This window comes from Lagopus muta, chromosome 4 (genome assembly GCF_023343835.1).
Source record: "Lagopus muta isolate bLagMut1 chromosome 4, bLagMut1 primary, whole genome shotgun sequence".
In the NCBI taxonomy this organism is placed as follows: domain Eukaryota; kingdom Metazoa; phylum Chordata; class Aves; order Galliformes; family Phasianidae; genus Lagopus; species Lagopus muta.
This window is the reverse complement of record NC_064436.1, coordinates 10,922,502-10,949,457: the sequence shown is the minus strand read 5'-3', so window position 1 is coordinate 10,949,457 and position 26,956 is coordinate 10,922,502. Positions and strand designations below refer to the sequence as shown.

Here is a 26,956-nt window from a genome sequence, read left to right as displayed (position 1 = left end):
TTGAGGACTTCTTGCTTGTCTGAAAATTTATGTCAAGATATTCTGTGGCAGAAAATTAACAAAGATTTATCTTGCATATATGTGCAATAATTAGGAGAAAGAAGAGGTGAAATCAGTCCGATATAATTTTCCTTTTTTTCTCAGAATTTATTGCATTGATATGGAATTCTAAGGACAGCTATGAGGTCAAAACTACTAAAATTCTAAAATTATCTTCTAATTGATTTTTTTTTTTTTTAGATAAAATAAAGACTTTCAAAAGTATTACTTAGTCCCTGGGAATTACGTTACATATCTTTTAAGTAATCTCGTGACTTGTACAATTTAGCTGCGCACATGGGATTCATTTATTCATCTTAAGGTTCATATTAGTATTGATGAATTTAGGTTGTAAAGAGCAATAAAGGGAAGATAAAATTTTAGATCCCTTGTTGCTTAATCTTTCAACATCTTTATACATCATTTCACTTAATATTTAGTAGTTTTTCTTCATTTCTGTCAAAACCAGCTCACCTGGCTAACAGTGGAAGAAGTCCGGGTGTACAACCAGAACCACACACCAATGCTCAAATTTGAAATACTGTGCTGAGGTTTCTCCTTATCACTGCTATGACTCTTACTTCCTGTACTGCTGCTCTTTTCGTGAGTGTCTATGCTCACTTAGCTTTATCCATTACCCACCTTCTTGCTCCCAAAGTCTGGAGAAATGCAGGTTCGGGAGCTGCCTGTGAAGATGCGTGGAAGCAGAGGTCATATGCTAAATGAGAGAGAGAGAGACGCTTGGTAGCTCTGGGCTTTGGCCTCAACAGAAATTAAGAAGGTATCTGTAGAGGTTACAGGGAGAGAAAAGGTAGCCTTGTTTTGAAGTCTTAATTTCCGAAGGGGAAAATAGCTTGCATTCCCACAGTGAGTTTCTGGAAATAAAATCAGACCAAGCTGTTTGCAAAATTCGCGAGGTGCTGAAGTGTTGCTGTGAGTGTGAGGAGGAAACAAAACTGAATTGGTTTATTAATGGTGTGCAGTCACTTCAAAATGGTTACTTGGTGTGTACTACTTAGGTCTCATTGAATGTGACTACAGTATGTTAGTATAACAAACAGGCATCTTCTGTAGTACTTCTAAAAGTCACTGTTAGCTGCTTTGACGTTTACAGTAGTGGTAATAACGATGGAGGTACTGGGTGCTGAAGTTGTAAATGAATTCACGTGGTTTCTGTGCAACTGAGTGTAGTAGTCTACTATTTCTTTAATGTGCTCTAGTTTTTTGTTACCTAGGTTGTTGGTTGCCCTTGATGTTATTTTGATCAGGTTCATGGGGAATACTGAATCGTATGCTCAGTGTTGAAGGTGCTGCAATTACAGTGAGATGATAAATGAAGCAACAGATGTCTTGTAGTGGGGATGAAGTGCCAAAGCGGTGATGAGAGCTGCTGAAAAAAAAAATGTTTGTGAGAGTTTGTTGGGGAATGTTTTGTTTTGCTCTCAGTAGAGAATAACATAAGTAGATGGAAACATGAAGAATAACCAGAAACTTATTGGACACCGAGATGGCTCCTTCCTGCTGTTTGCTCACTCTCTACTTTGCCTCTGGGTCCTGCTGAAACTCTGTTGTGAAGAATGTAACAGCGTGGAAAGTCTGATGTTATTAAAGCCAAAAAGGATCCAAGGCATAATAGTACACGTAAGCTTTGTGTGTGTGTATATATATTTTTGCAGGTGGATATTTTGCATGTGTAGCTGTGTTTCTAGTGGACAAGTTTACTCATTGCACCTTTGAAAACGTAGAAATATCATAGAGAAAAATTGGAAATCGTTTTTGGAGTTTCTGCTTAGTTTCTGCTTATTTCAATAAGGATAAAATGAGCGTGGTTCTCTCAAATTTCCATAGGATACCATGGCTACAATTGCACTTCAGCATTTGTAACATGTATTGGAATGCTTTCAGTTTGCTCTTTATGATTGATGCTAAAGTATATCATCTATGGATTTTTCCCGTCTTACTGAGACTAGTAATTACAGGTTCAAGTCAGAATGTAAAGACCAAATGAAGATAGAACTTGCCTCTGAAAAGTATTTCAAAGCTGTTATGTTACAATAAGCACTGACATTTCCAGAACACAGTGTAGTTTCATCATCATTAATTCAGTGCTTTCAGTTGCACCTTCCTTTTAGTAAGAAACACGAATGTATTTTAATTTTGCTCAGAAACTGCTTTTGGGAAAGTTAATTACTGTTATCTGTAATTGAGTATTTGAAAAAATTGTTTCAGAATCTTGAACCTGTCTTTTTATGACCAAACAAGAATGAAAATGCAAAAGGACAAGAAAAAGGTTATTTTATCTTGTGCCTACTCAGCAAGCATGCAGTAAAATCATTGTGGAATGCCAGTAAGCTTTTAGAATGCTTTAGGTAAAGACTTAGAAGTCCAATATGAACAATTGAAAACGAACAACAACAAAAACAACAATGAAAGCACATGTCTTCATACCTATTTAGCAAGTCTCTGCTATGCTATCATTTCAGTGTTGTTGCTTAGTCACTTTTTTGAAGGAAACACATCCACTCTAGTTCTACTTGGAAAATGCTTCTCCTTTGCGTTGGTATAAGTTCAACCTAACTCTGCATAGTATTTAATGTATTCAGTTTGTGTATGTGTGTGCATATGTTCATTTGTAGTTTTATAAGTGAACTGTACTACTTATTTGGACTATCAAATGTGCAGATACTTTTGAGACCTTTAATGTATCAATATGTTGTAAATAAAGCTAAATTTTCTTTAAGGATGATCTGCTGTGAGTTCTGCTAGAAGTAGTTTCTCTGGCTATGGCTGCACAGCATAGACCTTTGACGTATTGGCAAGGTAAAAACATTCCCTACTAATTAGGAGACAATTATTGTATTAGTTAGAATCACAGTTTATATCCAACCTCAAATTTTCAAGGGTAAAAATGAAAATCACGTCTAGCTCAGCTGTATGAACTCTTTAGTCATGCACATTGTCCTCCTGTGTACATCAGAAATAACTGTTGTGTATTATCAACACAGTGAGAAATACTGGTGATATGCAGATGATAGTACTGGATGATCTTAGAGGTGTTTTTCAACCTTGGTGATCCTGTGATTCTATGATTCTAAGCTTCTACCTCCATTACTTTTCTCCATATTTTTCTGTTTTCTGTATTCTTTACTGGGTGAGACTTGCCACCTCTGTTGGCTACTTTTGCTTAAGAATGTTCAATAGTAGTAGGCTTTAAACAGGCTGATGAAAACAAGCTGCTGAGAAGATTGGAGCTGTTTTTACCTGTGGGCAGGGCAGCCTATTCTCAATTGTTGTCTTCATGTTTCTAGTGAAATAACCAGGTTAGCAAACAGCTATTGGGTGTAAAATTAATAAATGTCCATAACTAACAGCCTGTGTTCATTTTTTTCCCCTTGTCATTTAAAGTGTTGTTAAAAGTTTCATAGTCTTTAAGGGAACCTCCTGAGCATCTTCAGTGGCGTTTTTAGTTTGGTGTACATCAGCTGGAAAACAAGATGACACTCAAGTAACTTAAGGGTTGGGAAACTCTCGAGTTGAACTATGTGGTCTACAGGATTTTCTCAAAGACTTCTTCCTTTTCTACTATTTCTCTCCCTCTCTCTCTCTCTTTTATATTCTAAATTGAGCTTACACTTATACGACAGTGGTTTGATGTGTTTGTGTGGTTTGTTTTTTCGCTCTGCTGAAGTCCCACTTTTTTTCCCTGAATAATATGTATAGAGTTAGGGTTTTAGTTTAGGGAGTTGAAGTAGTTCTGTGCAGCTTGAAGTGTAAATTTGGGGCACTATAGAAGTGACTTTAGTACTACTATAGCAATACTTCTATAGTAAAGTACTCATATAGTACTACTAAGCTAACTTTACACAGGAGCTGCTTCCTAGCCTGCTACTGAAGTCACGTATAACATCACAAACTTAAGTGCATCTGTGGGAAGGTAATGTACTCGTTTTTTTTTTTCCTAATGAATATCAGACATGAATTACTTCAATTAGTAGATAACTTGGAGCCAAGTTTGCACGCTTAAAACTGAATGCTTTAAAAATATAGATTCCCTGATTTCTTTGAGTATGAACACCTATGTGCTGAGTGAGGGTTTGAGTATTTGTGTTATGATTCCATGAATGCTACTTGTTTTAAGGCACAGTAGAGTTTGTCACTTACCATTAATTTTAACGGTCTGTTTGATAGTTGCTGTTTATAGCCAGCACGTGGTATCCTGACTCTAATTTGATTGCTATTCTGAGACTCATAAAATGTACTGTAATAGCATTTAGATGTAAAGAAAGAAATACTTAGTGCTTGTTGATCCTGTAATCAGTGGGTAATTTCTAAATAATTGCAATTCGGTAAATGAATCTTAAAATGGCTCAGTTTGTTTCTGTACCTGCTTGGCACGTAGAACGTTACACTTAGGTGTCTGAGACACTGGAAGGTTCACCGATAGCAGCCTGTGTGGACGGTCCTTTCTGTTCTTGTGCTTTTGGCTTTGAAGAATGATCACACAGTCACGGGCCATGGCTGAACTTGGCGGTTTCCTTATTTGTATTTGGATTTCTCTGAAGTGTAACAAGAGAAGCTTTATTTACAGAGAGTGGCTAGATCTATCAACAGGTTAGTTTGCTCTAATGTGTTGAGTGATAATTGTATGAAAATGATGCCTGCTACACAATTATCTTTGAAAACCTTATTTGCATTGTAATCAAGTCACTGTGTTTAGTTGGTATTTACACGTGCTGTGATGTACCTGCTCAAGGAAGTCAGTATGCTTCTTGCTTGCACATATTTACCTGTTAAATTTTGTTTGCGACTTGTTAGAAATGCCTTTGTGAAATCTTGTGTCTGTGGGGTCATCACTCCCATTATCTTTCTCTGCATCTGTGGTGATGCGAGAATGCGATCGGTAGGCATAGGCAATGCCATCAATTAGGTTTGCTTCTACAGCTGAGAAGTGACAAACACTTGATTATAAATGAAGAGCCTTTAAGGTCTGAAAATCAAACCAGCAATATTCAAAGGGAAGTGAAGGCAGTTGCTCACATCAATTAGATCAAATCTAGTGTCTCGGAACAAAAAAGTAATTTCTAGGAGGAGGGGCAAGAGGAGAATAGAAAGGGAGTTCTTGATAGAGCAGGGGGATGAGAGAAAGCTACCTCTGAAGAGGATGAGTTAGGCTGTACATGGTTGGTGGAATCTGATGGGACGGCTGTGCAGGGAGAAATTGTACTGAGTGAATAATTTTTATTTTATGGCCCATTGGATGTATTTGGTACCTAGCACAGTTACAAATTCTAGCTATTATGTCAGTCTACCTGTAAAACTGCAGCCTCTGTTCCAAAGCTTGTGTCTGGGAAGAGGTTTGCTGGTTTCCCTTGTGGATAGCCTGGCAGATCAAGTGACTACTATGTGAGTACTGTCCCTCTGCTGGTATCAGACAATCTTTGTCCTGAGTCAGTTGTTCACATTAATTTACTTCTTTTTAAAATTAGTCTGTGCTTAGTCTTCTTTCTAACAAACTGAAATATGAATACATGATGCTCAAATAAAGCTTGAAGCTTTTTTAAGTTGAGGTATTTTCAGATGCTTTATTAGCCTCCTTTTGATATATAACAGAACGGAAATTATTGTTGCTGTTTGTAAGGCTTGTTTTCTGGTTTCCAAACATCTAATTTCGAACAGATTGTCACATGAGTACTTCACCAGTTCCTGTACAGTGAGAGAGATCCTAAGGCATAATCCTGAAGGTCAGAAAGTCAGTATCATTTAAACTGAAGCAATCTTGTTAATCAATGTAGAAGGCAGTTCTGTTTTCCCTTTTAAAAAGTTGGTAAGGTTATAAAAGCACTCATTTTATGGTGTATGATATAAGTGCTTTCCAAATTGAGTGCTTATTACTTAGATGATTTGCTGAGCGCCCACATATGAGTTGTACACTTTGTCTTTCATGTTGACTGACCAAGTGGCTGTAAAAGAAGATGAGGAATAATGTTTCTTCTGGAGAGAGAGAGGAAAAAAAAAAAAGTAAAACACAAAGTCATTTTTCTCCTTGCTGTTACAGGTTTGGGCTTCTGTGTAGTGTGATTTTTTGTTGTTAGTTGCTATGTTTTTACCTCAAATATAAAATACAGAACACAAGGAAACTGTTGTGCGTATGAAATAACGGAGTTAATTTTGCTCCTCTGTGAAAGACACAGGCATGCCTGGTCCTTGGCACGGAGACCAGGGGCAGGTTGAAGGCAGAACTGTACTCCAGCAAACCTGCTCACATCTCTTTGAGCTTGAGAAGGAAGCAGAGGATTGCTGTTGTTACCTGCAGAAAAGAGAGGAAATAAGAGTGGAAGGGAGATACCGAGGAGAGCTATGCGTACCTCCATGCATCATGAAGGATGGGGAAAATTGGCTGAGGTTTTGTCCCCAGTGAAGGGGCTGGTGTTCTTCCCATCATTCTTGCTCATAGGGCATCCTGAAGGAAGGAGGTGATTTATGTTAGGCTGTTACAGCTGAGCCTTTTTGTTTTTTTGATGGAGGGATGTAAGCTCACATGATTCAAATTGAGCTAAGCAAGGAAATTTGTTGGATCTTCTTCGCAAATGAAGTATTACCATCTCACCATTTAAGTAGTTATAAGACCTTTCAATATTAGCAATTTAGCAAAAAGTCATACTTTTTTTTTTAAAGCAATTAAAATAACAATATCCTTTGGGAACCTGGTGGCTTTAAATGCTTAGATACTCTCCTTAAACCTCCTTTCTGCAGAAAGGCTGAGATTTATAATAAAAGCTAGAGATGTTGTAGCTCCAGCAATTGGGAATTACTGAAAAAGATGCCAGATGCTACGAGAGTTGCTATAAAATGATGAGAACTGGCAGACGTGAGAAGAAACATCCTTCTTTGTCAACCTTATAATATACAAAGATAATGCACTATAAAAATACAGAATGCTTGTAGTGATAACATTTTGATATTCTGCCTTCCTTACCCTTCTGGTGCTGCTGGAACTGCTAAAACTGTAACCAAGCTGCCAGTGCCTGGTGTTGTAGTCATGGTATTGTAGTCTTAACTTTTGTACTTGATGTTTTAACTCAGAAATGCTAGTAATGTAGTTTCCAATTGATTTGTCAGTTCAGTTTTCTGCTCCATGTAAAGTAGCATAATTTTTAAATTACGGTTAACATTCAGTTCTTTATTCTAGGCTATTTTTGAAGGCAGTATATTGGGAACTGAACCAGTGATTAATAATGTAACTTTATTTTCTCTGTGTAAGAAGATGACAAAGTGAAACAATTTTTCAGATTATGCTATCTGAGGTATATGTTGTGATACAGCATTCAAGTCATGCACAAAATGTAACTTAACTAATTCATATCTGAACTTTGTTTAATGAACTTTAGGTAAGAAGGGTAATTTGAGGTCCTATCAGGCTGTGTGTAGAATGTGTTTAACTTGAATTTTTTTAAGTTGTTTATGTGTAATAAACTGAATTAATATAAAGCGTGAATTAAAATGTTTGCACATGATTATTAATGCATTTTAGAGTTGGTGAAATATTCATAGTTCAAGTTAATAGTTAATTAAAAGCACTCATCTGTTCTGCAAGATTTATTCAGTGATGTAAGTCAACAGCATTTTCCACAGTGAATATAAATCAGTGGTATTATTGTCAGCAAGAAGTTGGCATGTAGTGGCATTAAGTGATGGCTTAATCATAGGAGAGAAGGCTTTTTTTTTTTTTTTTTTTTTTGGAAGATGACTTGAGTGTCTTTCATTGTGCTGACAACTTATAAAGGTAGCTCTGCTACCTTCCTTATCATGCAGCCTGGGTCTTAGGCTTTGTAGTACTTAGTAGGCTGGGGATATGAATTTGGTAATAGAATATATAGAGTTAGAGAAAATTTCAGATGGTTGAAATAGCACTGAATAATCTGTACCAGCGTTTAAAACAAACAACAATTTTAGATGCACAAACTGTATACTTGCTGATGTTATGCAGTCACTTTTTAGTTAGCGTACTTTTGGTCTTTGTTATAATGGATATATTGCTGTAGAAATCAATTGCATCCATACTTTAAGACTCTTAGCTTCTCTTTTTGTGAATAAGCTTACACTGACAAACCCTGTAGCTTTCTTCTTATTTTTTATTTCAAATATATTAAGTGATGCTTTTCCTGCAGAACGATGAACTTTATCTGTGCTAACACTGAAGTAGCAAATGTAAGCTGTGATGTTCAGTCAAAAACATGACCTGAATGCATGCGTACGTTACTGAACGATCATTAATCTGACTTGTTAGTTCCCCAACGTTTGAGTTGAAAAATCTTAAAAACATAGTCAAGTTTTAACAGTTGTACAGCTTGCACCACTTTTTAATGATCTTCAACTTCACTACTACTGGTATCAGACATGGTTTGAATTTGAGGTTATGAATGCTGTTATTTGTTGCATTTGGGCCTTCAGTGCACTGCAGGCTTTGCTGAGAGATATTGGCTGTGTCCATGTGCTTGGTCACCATCTTCTAGATTCCCTCCTGGAAAGGCAGCATTTAGTAGGTTTCTTCTGATGCAATGATCTTCTTTAAGTAGCATGTAAGAACTGAAAATAATTTGGGACTTTAAGTGTAAGACATTTTTTGTGCCTGAAGTTGTCTTTAAGACTATTATATATTAGCATGCCTACACTTCAAGGTCTTTATTAAAGTTTATGCAAATAAGATTTATAAAAAACAAACTATGATGGACTTCATTGCAGAGGCTTTATAGGATGTTTTTTTTTTTAAAAAAAAAAAAAGATTTTCACTTCCTCTACTGCTTGTTTTTCTCCCGTGGTATTGTAGTCTCAACTTTCTTACTTGATGTTTTAACTCAGAGAAATGCTAGTAATGTCGTTTCTAATTGATCTGTCAGTTTAGTTTTCTACTCCATATAATGAAAACTGTTTTCTTTCTTCATAGCAAACAATCTGCTATTGTGTAAACCTTCAATATCAACATGCTTCTACCTCCCTTCTCTATGGTGTATTGAGACAAATGTACAGGAACTTAAAAATAGCTTAGACTAGCCATTGTTTGGCAGTTGTAAGTCTCTTAGTGCTTTCATTTTTTGAAAGCTTTTTTCCTCCACTTACTCCAGAGAAAAATGGCAATCTGCAGTGACATAGTTGAAAATGAAGTTGTCAGTCGCTACTTCAATAAGATAGAAGCTGAACTGATGTAATATGGAGTACTGTGTTCTTTGCTTGAATGTGTGGTTAATGGACGCTTGCTCATATGTTCTGGAATGGCTTTAATTTCAGTTCCAGGCATGAACTCCACAGAACTCGGGCTATCTTTGTTTGTCTGATTTGACTCTCAAGCTAATTACAGTTGATGGAATTGCTATTACTCAAAATTACAACAGCATCCTGGTTTAAAAAAAAAACAAAACTTGGCTAATCTTTTTGGGAAAGTGAGTAAGAAGATGGGGTTTCAGCTGCTTCGGCTGTTCTTCTATAGCAGTATTGCTAAAATAGTTCAGTTAGATTTATGAATCATTTTATTTTGTTCTCAGATGAGTATTCTAAAAAAAAAAAGCCTAATTCTTTTCTATAGACTTTGCAGAGATTCTTAGAAAAAGAAAAATGAATCAACAGCTAGCCCAAGTAAGCTCACATTGTACTTGCATATTATGTAAATCAAGAGAGTAATGTAGAGTCTGAACAAAGCTGATCTCTATCAGAGATGTGTAACAGATGCCTTGATCGCAATTTTGTTGTTTCACTCACAAATAAGTGTCTAACTAGAGTTTTGTGTGCCACAATATAGCTCATCTAAATGACTAGTAGTCTGTTACAGTAGTAATTCTGAAGTACTTTTTCTTCAGTGCTGCGTCAGGATGTCGAACTATTTGACAGCAATATGTGCTTTATCCTGTGGCAGCCTTATGCTTTAGTCTGTTTTTCTTTCTCTCTCGTTTTCTCTCACATATGTAGAAGTAGTGACTGCACATCTTCTCAATTCGGTGCTTGGTTGTGCATCTTGGAGCATACAAATTAATTTGAAATTGCAGAGCTGCAGCTTTCCAGCTTGCATTGGTGTAGAGCGTGGAGTAATTACTCCCTTAAGAGAGGCTCTTGTGCTCTGGTATCTGCCATTCCAAATTGCAGAAGAGTCGAAATACTCTGAACCTTCCTCTCGTGTTTGTATCATTGGTTGTATGTCAGCTGAACCATTGGTCCTCTCTGCATTGCGAGACAAGCATTGGTAATTGAATTAGTGTTATTAATTTGATAGCTGTTCTGTCTAGCTGTGTGCTGTTTTCATTATATGTATGCTTTCTTTTACGAACGTGAAGATGAAGCCTTTAAGTTGTAGCAACCGGAGCAAACTAGAGGATGACTGATTTCTCATTCCTGGCTTTTTTGTGTGCCTGACTTCCCTAACAGCCATGCACCAGGAAGTTAATTCTCCTTATGGAGTGGCAGGCTTCCATTTTCTGCCCACCTGTGGTTTGGAGGAAATGTTAAGTCTAGAGAGATGTCACATTTGCATGTTTTGTCTATACAGCTTGAATATCAACAGAAGGAGATTAATCTTCCTCTGCTCCGTCTTCACGAGATCCCATCTGGAGTATTTAGTCCAAGCTTGGGGCCTCCAACACAAGAAATATGTGGAGCTGTTGGAGTGGGTCCAGAGTATGTGAAAAACATGATCAAGAGGGCTGCAGCACCCTGTCCTATGACAAGAAGTTGAGGGAGCTTGGCTGGTTCAGCCTGGAGAAGAGGAGGCTCTGGAGAGACCTCATTGTGGCCTCCTAGTACCTAAAGGAATCTTACAACCAGGAGGAGAACTAACTTCTTGTATGGTCTGACAGTGATAGGTGGATGGTTTCAAATCAGAATAGGGGAGACTGTGGTTAGATATCAGGAGAAAATTTTTCACTCTGAGGGTGGTGAGGAACTGTTTCTGTTTCGCCTAGAGAAACTGTAGATTCTCTGTCTCTGCAGGCACTGAAGCCTGGGTTGGATGGGATTTTGGGCAGCCTGATGCAGTGGCTGGCAATGCTGCGCACAGTGAGAGGGTTGGAGATACATGGGCTTCAAGGTCTCTTCCAATGCTAGCCATTCTGTGGTTGTCTAAAATCATTGGCTATGTTTCCTGTTACTCGTGATTCAAAACTGTCTACTCTGAGTATGAGAACTGAATTAAACTTTCTCCCACTTCTTTTGTTCCCGAAAGACGATCAGTGCCATGAAGGCCATGGTAGTGTTAGGTCAGGAGAACTATTTTAGTTCTTTTTCATGGAAAAACTAGGATCAAGCCATCTATTTTAAAAATGAGTGGGAAGCTGTAAGTAAAAACAAACAGAGAAACTCGAGTCTGTTTCAGGCAAAATAACACAGTATAGCTGTAGCAAATAAGTAGCAAGCTCATATGAGACACAAAGGCTATAAACAGTTTTACAAAGTCATATACCACAAAATATATGGAACCTAAAGTTCCTTCTTCTGGTGGAATTTTTAAATGCTAGAGGCACTTGGAGTAAAGAAATATTTAATAAAGCAATGTTAAAAGGATAGTTTACTTTAGTCCCTGTGGAATCTCACTGAAGTATGAGGATGAACCTCTCTGACAAGTTGGGATCCTGCGGTGAGGAAATGTATGCATGCACACAGCAGTGATTATTAGATGTGAAGGAGGAAAAAAAAAAAATGGGTAAGAAGAGTTCTAAAGAAAAAAGGTAAATTCTACAGGTGTGATTGATTACCTTGCTCTGCCTGAAAAATGAGTCACACTTACTAAAGTGAAAAGTAGAGGCTTCATCTCCGCGTAGCGCTCCAGAAAATGATAGTGGTAAGTCGGATCATATTGCACTCTGCCGTAAGTCCATATCACTTAATGCTACTTGAATTGCGTAGCTGGAGACAACATCTGAAGCTTCAATTTATGATAAAGAAATGCTTTTAAAATGAAAATGAAATAGAAATGGTGAGATTACACGTTTTGTTCAGTGGGAAATACTCGACTGTATTTTCGTTCAGCAATATGGAAGTTGGAATGAGATGGACTTATCTGATTCGCTTAAAAATGAAGTGGTACCCAAAACTATGCTATGAAAAAGCTCTCAAGTTATTTTTTCTTAGTTTCTTTTATGGCCTTTTCAAACAGTTCATTCCCATTGAGCTGAAGTAGGGCAGCACATAATGGTAATTAAAGAATGCCTTTACCCATCTGCTTACTGACTATTATGCTTGGTGTCTTTCTGGCTACATACTGTGCTTTCTTGAAACAGTCAAACAGAAGGACTTCCCTGTCAGGTTTCAGATCCTAATGTTTTGTTCTGTTTATGTCTCACAGAGTTCTGAAGCCTTCAAAGTGGTAATCCTGGAGTGGTGCCGGGTTCTGGAGTCCAGGAGTAAAGCAGATGTTTCAATAATTCTCGGTAAGTAAGATGCAGCTCGGTATGTTCAGTGTCGATTTGTTATTTCAGTCAACAAAAAACTAAAAATGAAGTCACCTGTGCTCTGGAACTTGGCCTTAATCTTAGCTACAATGTGTTCTTATGTTAGTGATGCACACATCTAAATGTTGCTCTCTTAATTAATGCTGACAAATAGACCCTAAAATCCATAGGTGTTACTTTTTCTAAAATAAAAAATTGTCTTTCTCTGGCAATAAGTTTGATCATCAGGCTTAGCTTTTCCTTGTCTCCCATCAACTTTCCATTCACTGGATTAGTTTTTTGATTGTTTGTTTAAAAAACAAAACAAACAAAAAAAAAAAACAAAAGGAAAGAGAAGGAAGAAGGATTTCATAGAAATTAGAACCACTATTTTAGGGCGAAGACTTCAGTTTGGAAAAATGCTGTTGTAGGTGTTTCTCTGCAAGAGAAACTCAACCATTCTGTTATTTTATTTACGGACTGGGTTCATTCACTTGCTCTTGAAGAGTTTTGATTTCTTTGAGTTGGCCATTTTCTGTTAGTTTTAATGGTCTGAGAGTTTTAGAAAGCAATTCTCACTATCTCATTTTGCGAGAGTGATAATTTTGTGGTATATTTTTATTCTGTCCAGTATGCTCTGTGAGTATTGTTAATTTTCAGACAAGCAGTAAAATGACAGACTAAGGGACAAATTCTTAGGTTTCATGTTTGGAGTGTCTTGCTTCAAAGTATAGAACATAAATTACATACATGGAACTGAAAAATGCATTGCATTAAGATTTGTGGGACATCTGTCAAAGTAAGATCATTCTAAGTACATGCTGTAGTTGAGAGCTGGATGGTTCTATTCTACGGGGTAGGGTCATGCTAGCCTGAGAGCAGTGCTGACGGGTTAGTGAAACTGGCCATAGGGGAAAAAAGCTTATGCTGCCTTTGTGGACCTGATGGACTGCTTTTAGCAGATATCCTTACCTTCTGTTTTTGTAAGCACCAGAATTTGCAGCTCACTAAAACAAAAATGTTTTATTAATTAAGTTAACTTCTGTCCTCGCTTCCTTGAAGTGATTGATGGTGTTTGGTTGCATTTGAGAAGGCTGAGACATAAAAATGCATTCATTGTGGATTTTGTCTTTTTCTGAGTAGAATTCAGAGAAATAGATCCAGTCCTGTGTTAAATGGAATTAAATCTTAAACCTTGTGCTTAATGTTGAGATGCTGCCTTAAACAGGAGTTCGTGGTTTTCAAAGCATTGCTTTGCATAACTATAATAGCTGAACGATCACCACTGACTCTCAAATTGAGGCTTCTGTAATTATGCCTTTATTGATTCTACTTCATTAATTGGAATCATTGGCTTTATGAGGTGGTGATGTTAAGACTGGATATAAATACAGTCATTCCAGTTCACTTCTGGCACTTTTATAATGCTGGAAAACAATGCTGCTATAGCAAGAACTCGGTTGTAATTACTGCCATGATTTTTTCCGTTGGCTTTGAAGCCTGCAAACAGAACAGCTTCTGTGACAGTGAGGCTGGCAGATTTTCAGTCCAAAGACTGGGGAATCAGACAACAGTGAGTACTGAGTAAGCACTTCAGGCTGCCTGTGGAGAAAAAGAGATTGGCAGTTTCTATGGAAAAAGAAAAGTACTCTCATAGTTAGGAACAGTAGTTGTTACTTGAGGGGCAAACCTTCTGAAAGACTGAGTTTGAAGGTTAGTGGTGTAGGTAAAAGTTAGGGTGAGGTGTCTGAAAGGTCTTTAAAGAATGTGCTGAAAGAAAAGAACAGGAAACTTGGAGTATGCAGAGCCATCAAGGGATGATGAATACCTGGAAAGTGAGCAAAGGAATACTGCTAAAGACAGAGGAAGAGACAGACAGGTGGAGTAGAAATGCATTTCTAACTTGGCAGTTTTCCTGTGCTGGAGAATAAGGGCATCAGGTTGGCAAATGATTTATTGGATGGGAAAAGAGGATGCAGGCTAGAACATTGTGAGATATTAAAACAAAAGCGAAGAGGAATGAAGATAACAGACTCTATACTGAGAAAGGGTAAACACCAAACGAAGTGAAACAATAGTCAGTGTACTCTAGGAAAAAAAGAATCCAGATGACAAGAGATGGAGGGGGGGAAAAAAAAAAAAGGACTTTCAGAATGAAATTGTTTGTCAGTGGGGGCTTTTCTTATGAATGACTAGTTCCATTATCACTAGATGGTCATTGGGATATCCACTGTATATTGGGTGCCAAAAGAGAAAGGGAAAAGGAAAAAGCTCTAAGATGTGTATGGAAGGCTTTACTATGTTCAAGTGAAAGCAGGACAGAGGTATATACCGGTTCACAAATGTTTCTTGGGCAACTACATCAGAACACAATTGATTCATGAAGTTTCACTTGTGAAAGAGACAGATAGCAAGGTAATGAGAATCAGCAAGTGGTTCACATTCAGGATTGGAACTGTAGGGAGAATTTTGGAAGGAGCTTCTGGCTGAGCATCTCTACCTTTGAGTAGTGGGCTGAATCTTCACTGGGTAGTGAGAAATCGGGACTGAATAGGATACTTAAGAGGAGAAGGTAATCTAGGACAGTGGAATAAACATGGAAAGTAAAATAAATAGACTGTTGTGCAGTACTGGCTATGTTATGGAGCTGATTGCCTCACTGTTATGGACACTGAAATTTAACTGGAATGCAGAAAGATCAGGTGATTGTAGTGGATAGATCTCTAAGTGCTTTAAGCGTATTCTTTCAAAACTGTCTAACTCAAAGCATTTCAAAGCAAAACGAAAGGAAACAAAGACTAGTAAGGGTGAAACATTATTCAGGTTTCTTGTGTGCCCTTGTGATAGTATCTAGGTGCTATTTACAGGGCACTGGTGTGAGATGGATCTGGTTGAATGCTTTTAGGAGGGTTTGTGCAAGTATGATTCAGTCCTGAAATCCTGAGTGGTGAGTGTTTCAGCTACTCAGTCTGAAAAGATCTTAAACATGCAAACTAATCTCCATGTGGTGTTGTACAACAGAAGATTTGAGAATGAAACCAGAAGACACAGGCACAGGGAATTAAATTTTCATGTGAGAGATGTGTTCAGGGACGTCGTTCTCTTGATTTGTGTATTTTCTTGGTTTTTCAGGATTGCATTACTTGTATTATTGTGGTTTCTCAGTAAGAAGTAAGAAAGTAAGAACTGTGACACCCAGGTAGGGCTAGTGAGACATGGGGAAGGGTGAGGGAAGACTGGGAGACTACACTGTTTCTGATGCAATATTATAGTTGACTGGCACATCTTGCAGAGTGTCAGGCAAAAGGTCTGCATGTAGAAATACCCCTAAAATGGCAAGGATTCCCTTTTCCATTAGCAAGTAGTATATAAGCCACATGGAATGTTTTATTTCCTTAAATGCTGGAGGTCTGGGAAGGCAGGTCAGTATTGCTTCATTCTCTTGAGATGGACTAACAGCCATACAGTAAGTTTACTGTTACGGAATTGAGTAGAAGATTGAGATCTCTGAATCTTGCTTCATCTGAAGTAGAGTGATGGTTCAGCTGTGGGTGTGATAGACTTCCTTTTTGCAAAGGCAGCCCACTTAGGTGTGAGGGCTCTATTTAGCTGTCAATGAATGCTGTGTTACTTTTATTGAGTGAATATTCACTGTGGTGCTTAAACACTTCTGTGGTCTGCACAGGCGTGCTATTTAGGCAATGAAAGGGCAGGGCATGTGTTAAATCCTGCTGGTATTACAAGAAACAAACGATTATAGTGCAGTAGACAACGTGGGGAAACGAAGTTTTGTATGGTGCCATATTTATTTCAAATACTTCAGTCTTCTTTGTGAGCTTCTGTGGGAGTTAATTGCAGATGACAATGGTAATTCCCAAAAGTTAATTTCAGAATAGCAAAATAAAATAAATAAAAGAAAAACAAAAGCTCAACCATGGAAGATAAAATTCTTAATTAAATTCCTTATTTTTGATAGAGAATTTAACGTTCAGAGGAAGATTAGCATAGCATCACGAGTAACCACGGGATGATTTCATCAATACTAATTTGAACATGAAATGCATCAGCATACAGAATTTAGTCAGCTTTGTGAATTAAATGCTTCTGATGTCTGTATTAGAAATATCCTGCAGATATAATTTACGTATCAAAGCTTTGTTCTGCTTTTATTACAGCATATGCTGGTTAGCTGTGACAGTGCTTTGTATTTTAGAGTGACAGTAGTTCACTGATATAGACAACCATTTCTCAGAGCTGAGAATACCCGTTTTGCTAGTGTGGGTGAGCAGGGAGGGAGACCCTTTCACCTTCGTAAATGTTCCACGTGTGCATATTGACATAGAATGGGGAGACATTTACCATCTGGAAAAGGAGGGGCTGTTGTAATGGTCACTCGTCGGATGCTTTGTACATGGTTTAATTCAATTACTGACAGTAATTAATTTTGTGCTGTTAAACATGAATTTTATAACTCTCCTTAATCAGTTTCTATCAGTATTCCTGATACTTCTACGTATTTGGTAGAGTAGAGCAACAGAGCCTTTTTAAGGAAAAAACTCTGAAAATTAATACCGAATCAAAGAAGTTTTAGCAAACAGCATTTCCCCCTTAGTGTATTCTACTTCGTTTTTAAAAGATTTTTTAGAAGTCTTATTAAACTATGCTCTTCAGCAAGACAAGAGTCAGTGCCCAGTAACTGCTAACCTTTTTTGGGGGGTTTCAGTTACTTCAATTTTCCTAGAAACCTAGGTTACCGGTTAAGAGTTTTGATTAAAATACAGTACGTATGAAAAAGCATTAAGACACAAGAAATTTTTTGACCAAGTATTTGCAGAAGAAGGAGGCAGTTGCTACTGTTAAACTGAAAGTTTGGGGAAAATTGAGCTTAATTACAATGTGAACGTAATAAATTTTAGGATGATGAAGCTAATACCGAAATACATTTCTGACTTCAGAGAGTCGAGTAAGAGTAGAAAAGGCTTTTCAGTACTTGGGGGATATTTCAGCTTTTCTGTGTTATTTTGTTATTTGACAGAAGTTCTTTTTGAGCAGAGAGGTTGAATTCTTCATTTGAGATGCAGAAGTCCTAAGGGATCATAACTTTATATACTGGCTTCAGTTGGAGAAGCTCTGCTGAGGTCAAGCTTCAGGAAGAGTTATTGGTGCAGAGCCTATATCAGAAAAGGCTGTCAAGGCTGTCTTAAGAGACTTCCCCCCTCCCCCCCGTCTGCTTCCTGACCCTAACAGGAGTCTCTGTTAATGAAATAAGGAACAGAAGCAATGTAGCCGCAGGACCAGATTAGCTTTCCTTAAGATCAGTGTCTCTATTTCTGTCCACTCTGCGTATCAAGGAACAGGAAATAAAGAGAACTTAAAAGGTTCTTACTCAGTGAGAAAGATGGGAAGTTACTGGACCTACAAAACTTTGCTTAATAACATGTGGAGCAAAACGTTATTGCTGGCTAAGTGCATGTGTGTTTGTGTAGTCCCAAGTGCTACCTCCACCTGTCAGTTAGCAAACAGAGCCCTGCTACAGAACCTGGTCATGTAGGTGTCACAAATGGCACCTTGGTTATTGGCATGCTTTCAATGTCTTATACAAATACCAGTGCTAATGCTGGGCATCAGTGCCAAGCACTAGAATTAGTGATGCTTCCTCCTGCCCTTCCCATGTCCTATGAGAGTGGTTAGCTGATTTTTGACTGACCAGCTCGGTTTGATAAGGTAGAAATGTGAAAAGAAACAGTTTGATATCCAGTTACTTTTTGCAGCTGTGGTCTAGAGGTTAATGGGAAGTATGAAGAATCTGTCTGACTTGACATTGTTCCAGATTTATTCTTGTGTTAATATAGTATACTTGCAATTATCTTGCATTTAAGCACTCAGCTAGTTTCTGTGAAACAAATGAGATATCCTGGGAAAAACTGAGGACAAAGCTTTGTCTAGTGCCAATTTATATAGGGATTTCAATTAGCAATGTGGAATTTCCCCATCAATATGCATGCTGTCAGATTACTGTGAGTTAGGTCAGCGTCTCAGTGTCTGAGACAGAATGACTGAATCGCAGGTGATTTATTTTGAGTTTATGCAAGCCATCAAAAGATGCTGTGTTGGATCCTGTAGTTCTGTAGACCTTTCTTAGATCAAGAAGAAAAATACAAAGGTAGATACACATACAGTTTTCATTTGAACTATGGACTGTGAAGTGCTTGTTGTGAAGGGTTACTCTTCTGTTTCACCAAAAGAAAAGGTGTTCTGAAAGAGAACCGTTGTGTTCATGTGCAAATGAAAATTTTTCTTGGATTTATGCTGCTGAACTGAAAAAAAAAAATCTCAGACATCCAGCACTGAGACGAAAATAACCATTCTGCTACTGGAGATTCCCAAGTGAATGCAGAATACTGATAGCGGTATTGTCTCCTGAAATCTTGCATTCAAAACTTAAGTCTTAAGAATGGAAGTAGAACGTGTGCCAGATAGAGAACTGGCTTCATTGAAGTCAACAGTAGATATTTTCAAAAACTTTTTTTTCAGAACTAACTTACGTCAACAATAACAGAGCACAATATGAGATTCTTCTGTTTTTTTTTCTATAGAAACACTGTAGTTGCAAGTACCAAAGTTTAGTTTTTCTTTTGCACACCAATGAAATCCTCTGCTAGGATGTCTGAGTACAAATATGATTCTATCAATATGTCTACTACCTCCTTGAGTCCTTTACTAGATGCGAAGGTCTGTCAATATACAGTTCATTTTTCAGAAGCGTTTACTGCAGCTGTTTTGCTTTCCTTCTGCAACCTGACTTGGGGTATCTGAGCAAAAATTCTTTATGTCAAATTTAAAATAACAGTCAAAATGATTTGTTATGAGTAAACCTATTCTCCTTATTGCCAGAGACAATTTTTGCCAACGTACATTGAGAAAACGAAGACAGTGTCTGTATTGCTCTGCGTGAACTGCTTCTTACCAGCTGTATGTTCTGCAGAATAAAACTTCCTATGTTGGCAGAGATAAATATTTTTGGAGTAGTTTTATACGCTTTTTCAGAACTGAACTTAGTTCTGAGTATTCCAGAGACCTAAATATAGAGAACTGTAGTGTTTAGAAGTGATTAGCTTGAAATGGATTTCCAGATCTCAAAACCAGCACCTGTTAGGTCAGAATGTGCTGAATTATGTCCATTTCTACTGCTTTTCACTATCAATTTCTGGTTACATGCATATTAAGCATGAATCAGCATGCCTTTTGTGTTTGGCAGTCTGATTTCCACTGCTGAGAGACTAGTATAAATAGAACGATTTCAATTGCAAAGCATTGATTTCCCCCTGGAGCAGATGTTTTTATTTAGCTAGTGGCAGAATGTTTTGAGGCAAATCACTGTTCCTATTTACGTTTGAAAATAAAGAGCAGAGAGAAAAGAACACCTTGCAATATTTGAATTTTGGTTGTAAAGCATTTGCTTGACTGTTCTAGCTGAGGCATGTTGGATATCCAAACCACTTCTATTAATGAGTGTCTGGGATTATAAAGGCTGAATGGTACAAACAGGTATTTTGTCTGCCTGGAAATACATTTTTTAATTAAAATGACTGCTGGTAAATTTTGATTGGGGAATCTCAGGTAACTTAGCAGATCACGTATGACATTATAGATGAAATTTCTGTGTCTAAGCTCATCTTTCATAAACAGTAAACATCATTTTGTTCAGGTTGGGTCACTCAAGGCAAGTAGATTTTGTGGGTAAGAAGAACATCTGCATCTTCCCCAGATTGTGAATATTCTTGTCACAAGAGCTGAATACTTTGTTTCACAGAGTCTCTGGCGCTGGAGGCAAGATTTTGAGCTCTTATTAGCTCTTCTTAAATTACCCAAGAAAGCAGAAGGGTGTTACACCAGTTCCTCCTTCTCTTCCCTCTTGTTCCTTGTGAGTTTTTTAGTCCTACTAGTCTAGAATTATCAGCAGCTGCAGCCACACATTGTACACTTCCTTAGATCCACTACCAGACAAAAATACTTGTTCCACCTCTGCTGGGATTTGTGCCAACACCATTTTAAGAGACTTGCAGACTTGAGGTTTGCATCTTCTGTCCTCCATAACAATAAAAGCTTAGTTAATTGTAAGTGACAGATGCTCAGTTTATGAAGTGCAAATAGGTTTAGAATAACTTATGTGGGTAAGTGCCCAAGGTTAGATGCTCAAGTTAGGAAAAGAGAAACAAGTTCACTTTGTACATAGGAAAGTTCTGTATGTTTGGTTTTGAGCTAGTTATGAAAGCACGCAAATGTTCTGTTTCTTCCAGCAGTATTACCTATGGTACATAAAGGTCAAAATGATTTTTACTAAATTAAGTCCTAATTAATATGGTAACACAGATACTTGATAGAGTTTTGTTTTTGGGTCAGTTGGCAGCATCTTGGAAAGAAGCATTAATTTTTGTTTCTTTCCCAGTTGATTTTTTAATTGTGTGTATTGCAGAACGTGTCATGTGGAATTTGTCTTTGTGAAGTTGTCTGTCACAGAAATGTAAATGTTAATTTTTTCTGTGCTGATTGTAATCAAATGACTGACCCTTGCTACTTACCTGCGTTTCCTTACGAGCGTCAACAAATACAATTCCTTTTTTTCATTTGTCCTTGTAAAACCTGATAATTAAACAATTACACTTCAGGCAGAGCAGCAGAAGATTTGGATAATAATGACAGCAGAAACTCTCATGCACAACTTGGTGGGTCTTTTCAGAGGAGCTATGTCATGCTAAATTATCTCTATGTATTGATGAGCAGTACGCTGCCAAGGATGAATAAAACACTGAGCATAAAGGTCAGCTCTAATAGAAGAACTTACGAACATATTCTGTTAAATCCCACTGCCTCTGTCTGTCTGCTGCCCCTGCTAAATCAAATTCTCCATTAAGTTAGCAGTTCTGATAGGTACCTGCTGAGCTGCAGAAATCTGTACTGAAAAAGAGCTTCCCATTTCAATTTGTTTCTGCCACCTTGTTTACAGTACTTTAATTGCTTGTGGAAGCACTCAATGGATAAGCTTTGTACTGCACTGAGTATGTAAAAATAGGGGTTTGATTCAAGAGGTAAATGGGGTGCCTGGGTCCGTGACATAGAAGAAATGGAGTGCTTTAAACGGTGCTTGGTATCAATTTCATTTTGATCCCTTGTCTGAGAAAGAATTGCTAAAAACAGTGTTAATGTTTTCTGATAGCTGAATTTCAGAGTGGAGAACCAGATCTTTACTGTGAAGCTGCATCAAAAGCAGATTGTGAATCGTGGGCTGTGGCACTGGGAGAGGCGGCAAACTCAAAGTTTGAGAAATAAAATTCATCAGCTCTGGAGGTTGATCATGGAGATCAAAGAGGAGAGAACATCAGATGAAGCACAGCAGTTTCTCCCTTCATCACAAATAGACAGTCTAGGAGAGCCACAGCTTACGAGTAAGTGTATATTCTCATTTTATTGAGTGGTACGGGAAAAATGCACCAGAATTTGTAGTAGTACGGGTAATGTCTCAAACAGTGTACATAATGCTGTTTAATTTGTTGGTTGACAAGGTGCAGTTGTAGAAGGAGCAAACTGATAAAGGTTATCTTTAACTGTCATTACCTGTTGCATTTTCAGTTATTCAGATAATCTTCACAGAAACAGATTAGTTACTATGTTTCTGGTATTTTTCTCTGATATATTTTCTTCATGAAAGTTAAATTCTGTTCTTTTGTGTGATGTGAACATGTGGGCTTGTTGTAAGACATAATCTGATAATTTTGATAACTCTAAGTAAGCTTTAGTGATCTTTAAATTGGAGTCTGAAGTGATATAAAAGCACTTTGGGGTTTGAAGGCATCTAGCTGTATTTTGAGCCATTTTTGATTCACAGTGCCTGAACCATGTTGTACTGCTATGTGCTGGATTTCAGTTGTATCAAGTGACTGATCAACCAATTAAGTTATTATCCAGCATAGTGATAAAAATGTTCCAATATGCTGGATGTGCTAGTGATGAAGTTGAACTCTGAAATATTTTTTATCAGATATTTTAATGCAATTCTATTTTAAAATAAATACAGGATCTTATTTGTTATTTCTTACAGACCAAGGCCTTTCTACGCTTTGCAGCTATAATTTCTTGTGCAAAGGCGTGAACAATTAGTTGCATTAGTGATAACAGTGTGGCGTAAGACCTATTCTACAACGTTGTTATTCGTTTTATTTTTAAAATCGCAGCAAGATTCTCCCTTACATTTTATGTAACATCCTGGTTCTTCCAAATCTGACCAATTTGTCCAGTATTTGTGAATGCAACATATGATCCTTTGATGATGACAGTGAGACAACACACATGTCTATGTAAGACAATTTCATTTCTACGAGTTCAATCAATACTGTAGTTATGATCCAATTACTTCCTGCAGAGGGTGAACAACCAAATATAATTTAACCATCCTCCAAAGGAAGGATCACCTTTACAAAGAAATATGTCATGTTTTTTTTTTTTGTTTTTTTTTTTTTTTTTTGGACAAATACTTCATGCAAAGATAACTTTCACGGAGGTTGTTAATATGAAGTGTTACTCCACTCAGCGTGGCAGGTATTTGGTGTGGCATGAGTTAAGCATGTGAAACTTTTAGACTATTAAAAAAAAAAAAACAACACAAACACAACCACACATAGGCAAAAAAGGAAGATATGTAAATCAAATTATTTCTAACCATTTTTTACTTTTTAAAAGGTATTCAGAGAATTGCAAATGAGCCAAAGCTGGAGTTCAGTCTTGGTAAGATAGAGTTTTGTCGTCTTGGAGTTGCATTGTGTGCCTGTATGCATGTGTGAAGAATTTGTGTGTGTAATGTTACGTAGTATTACATGTAATCTGTAGAAAAATAAGTAAATAAAAGAGCTGTACTTCATTTAGGCAGGAGATCTGCCTGTGCATGTGCCTTCAAAATCCTGGCTTTATGTTCTTAATTCAACGAAATAACTGAATGAATATATATACATATACATATACATATACATATACATATATATATATATATATATATATATAAGGTTGTCCCATTCCACCTGACAGTTACAACATTCTCTATTTGTCCTTCGTGTTTCACCCCTCCCTCCCACTGTCGCATAATGCATTGTGTCAGCTTGGCTTGCGAGCTTACAGTATTCACTATATTAAACCATCTGTATTCTTTCAAAAAAAAAAAAAAAAAACTTAAAAAATAAATTCAGTAATCTATCCTTCTATCCATATAGGGTAGGAGTTGTCTTAATTTGCATTGCCTCATTCTGTCACAATCTTTAAATATCAGTCTGTGCTAATTGTATCACTGAATACGCAAGGCTCAAAAAATCCTCAGTAGTGGAAGTTGGGAAGCTATTCAACTAGTGTTCTGGCTGCTTCTTGCTCTTTGGAAAATTTGCCTTGTATGACATTTGCATTACGTAACAAAAAATACTAATATTATATAAGGAGAACGATCGCTTTCTTATTTAATATAGAAAATATTTCATACTTCAAATTTTTCTGTTGACTTAAATTTATACGAGTTCTCTCTGTGTATTAGAGAGATGTATGTAGAATCTAAGTAGAGAAATAAAAATACATAGGTAGATATCTATTCTCTGTATGACAATGTCTTGTTTGTCAACCCATTATATGGCAGTATAGCATGAGTCATTTTTGCTGCGTTACTGACTTAGTTTTTATGTTTGTAAGAGGTAATTGTTCACAGAAGTGGTCATGGAGATGCTTGCAGTTTGTTGGCATGCCTTGGTTCTTAATGATGTTCAGTAAGCACATAGGGCGTGGGTAAATTTAATTTCTGTGCATGTTATATAGATTAAAGTTGTGTTTAGCAACTTGCTATGTGACAGTTACTCACCATGGTGAGCTTAAGTGCAGTGACATTTATTTGCTTTGAGAAGTGGGTCAGAGTATGTGATGAACCAGGAATACTGGGTCGATCATGATGATGCAGCATATTCCAGAATGATGGGAAACAGCTAACTTCCTAATATCAGTCATTTAAACGGTGAGGATGTTTCAGGTAGTATTCTTAACCTCTGCGTAATGTAAATCTCTTTTGTTTCTGGACTCTTTTGCTTTCAAGCATTTTTGTTCCCTTGATCTACCAGGGAAAAGTAGATGATGATCTTGTAAATACCTATGTGTACCAATAAGGGCTGTGACTAAGAAAAACATTTTCTTTTAAATCAGAATAAAGGTTGTGACTTTTGATATAAATGCGTCTAGAGACTAATTTTCAATAGCTGTGGCTAAACCACTTAGAAGTTGTACATACCTGAATTTGAAAAGCTATTTAACACTTGAAAGGTTTTTATGGAACATAACCATTTTGAGAGACGGGGTTTAATCAACTTAGTTCTCAAGTGATGCAGCAGATAATGGGATAAACTTCTGTTAGGAATGTTCGAATTCGGAAATGAATCAAATCAATGCGTTCGTACAGCCATAGGAAAATGAAGCTAATAGTATTCCCTTTTGAAATCTTAAAATAGCTAATCTTTTCAGTAAACTCCATTTCTTCTTGATACGGAAAGTGGTGATTTTGGTCTACCTCATGCTTTTTTTTGTTGGCTTCATAAATGACGATTCCTGTTTTTTCAGATTCTTTTCTGTCTAAAATTTCGAAGGGGAAGTTTTGTCTATCTGTTAAAAGATATGAAGTTTTCTGGGAGGTTGAGTATGAACTCAGTCCCTGATGAGGATGACTGGAAGCTGACTAACTACGGGAGATCAGTCTAAGCATGGGTTATTCTACCCTGATTGTTACTGATGAGGGTACTCACCCTGCTTTGCCTGAACCGATTCCAGATCCTGAGCTAGAATACTCAAAGCAATCAGAAACCTTAATGGTAATTTATAAGTATTACTGAGAGTTACTTGGAGGAAGAGTTTCAGAGTTAATGAAGAATTTGTTGATATAGGTAGACATTTGAGTATGTCAAAACTGAGTGTGTTGTTACTTAGGTATTAAAAAAAACCAAAACAAAAACAAAAAAAAAAGAAACGCAGTAGCTACCTTAATTGGTTACTTATTTTTATGAGCTTAATACTTGCTTTCTGAAGTATTAGGCATTTCAGTGAACATAACGTAAACTTTTAAATTATTCTGACATAACTGAAAACTTGTGTTTCCAAGGTATTTTAAAACTAGTTCATTGGGATGTAGAATTAAGGATCATTAAACTTAAAGAGAAGTTATTTTCGGCGCACGCACCACTGCTCTTTTTTCCTCATTATTTTTATCTTCCTGCCTTTTCTCCAAAATACATCACCTACTTTGCATATTTCCTTTTGTTTTTTTTTTTTTGCCTGTGTACTCTTTCAGTTCAGTTTTTGAACCCCGTTCTCTGAAGTGACTCTTTAATAGTGACTTGGATGTAGACCTCTTACATCTCGTAAATTGAGCCTTGATTTTGGAGGGTGGGGGTGTGCACGTGTGTGGCCTATTACACCTTTAATCTTAAGGTTGCCAGAATGATGGAATAGCATGTGTGGGAAAGATGTGTATGATTTAATGACTGAGCTGCAGAGGGAAGATGATGATTTACCTTACCTAGAAAGTCCTCTAGTGAAAGAAAATTTGTGACGGCATCTTTCTGGACGAGGTGGGCAGTCGGTCCATTCTCCCCTTGCACGACCAACAAAGCTGCAGGTACAGCTCTTACATGACCTGATGGCCTTGTGCTTAACTGATACACAGTGAATGATACGACCGCAAGCGATTTGTTTGTGGTTCTAGGAAGCTTGTCTGGATGAAGGGGACTCTTACTGAGAATCATTTCTTTGACAGATGTTTATACACAGAGAGCAACAAGCCAGCTCAAGCTAAAGTATTCCTTTGTTCTTAAAGAGATCTCGGTAAGACTCCCTTACCTACAACAAGATTTAGATGATATCGTGGCACTGCTGTTGTCTTCCAGCCTCTTCATATTTCCCAGGAACCTGACTTTTTGTCTAGGAAAATAATTGATTTTTTTTTCTAAACATGCTGTCTTTGTCGAACAGACTGAGTAGACCTAAAGTGTCTGCAGAATATTTTCAGTTGTACATGTTAATCTAGTCCATAGTGTGTATTACTAAGAATAAGCTTCACTTGCATAAATTCTATAAAACTGTTTTTTCACCTGTTAAAAGGGCTGTTTTCATCAAACAAGGAAGTCTCTTAATTTTGCTTTAATTTTTAACTTTAACAAGTAGTAGTACATAGAGCAAAGATAACTTAAGGGTCTTTTTTTTGTGTGTGTGTTTTAGTAGCTGAAGTGTTAGTTTTTCCAGCTGTCCAATACCCCATGTGGTTTTGGAAGGTCTGCTGCGCAGGTGTAAGAAATAGATTTTATGTTAGAATAATTGGACAAAGTCATTTAGGAAGCGAAAAGTAACATTTATGATTAAGGAACTTGGAGCATATGAGGAGAGGCTGAAAGAGCTAGGACTCTTGTTCAGCCTGGCAAAATTATACACAGCTGATAATG

General features: G+C 37.2%; 1 protein-coding gene across 9 annotated transcripts in view; it reads left to right on the top strand.

The window, feature by feature from the left end:
• INPP4B (inositol polyphosphate-4-phosphatase type II B) overlaps nt 1-26,956 on the top strand; it is a 271,956-nt gene that overhangs the window by 87,645 nt on the left and 157,355 nt on the right. For 8 of the 9 annotated variants that reach the window (XM_048941067.1, XM_048941064.1, XM_048941066.1 and 5 more), the window contains exons 2-4: nt 12,365-12,449; nt 21,667-21,895; nt 23,187-23,231. In XM_048941067.1, coding sequence (XP_048797024.1) covers nt 21,805-21,895; nt 23,187-23,231 — 136 coding nt within the window. In that variant the 5' untranslated portion in view covers nt 12,365-12,449; nt 21,667-21,804. The remainder of the gene's footprint in view (nt 1-12,364; nt 12,450-21,666; nt 21,896-23,186; nt 23,232-26,956) is intronic. The other variant, XM_048941065.1, reaches the window with a different exon arrangement.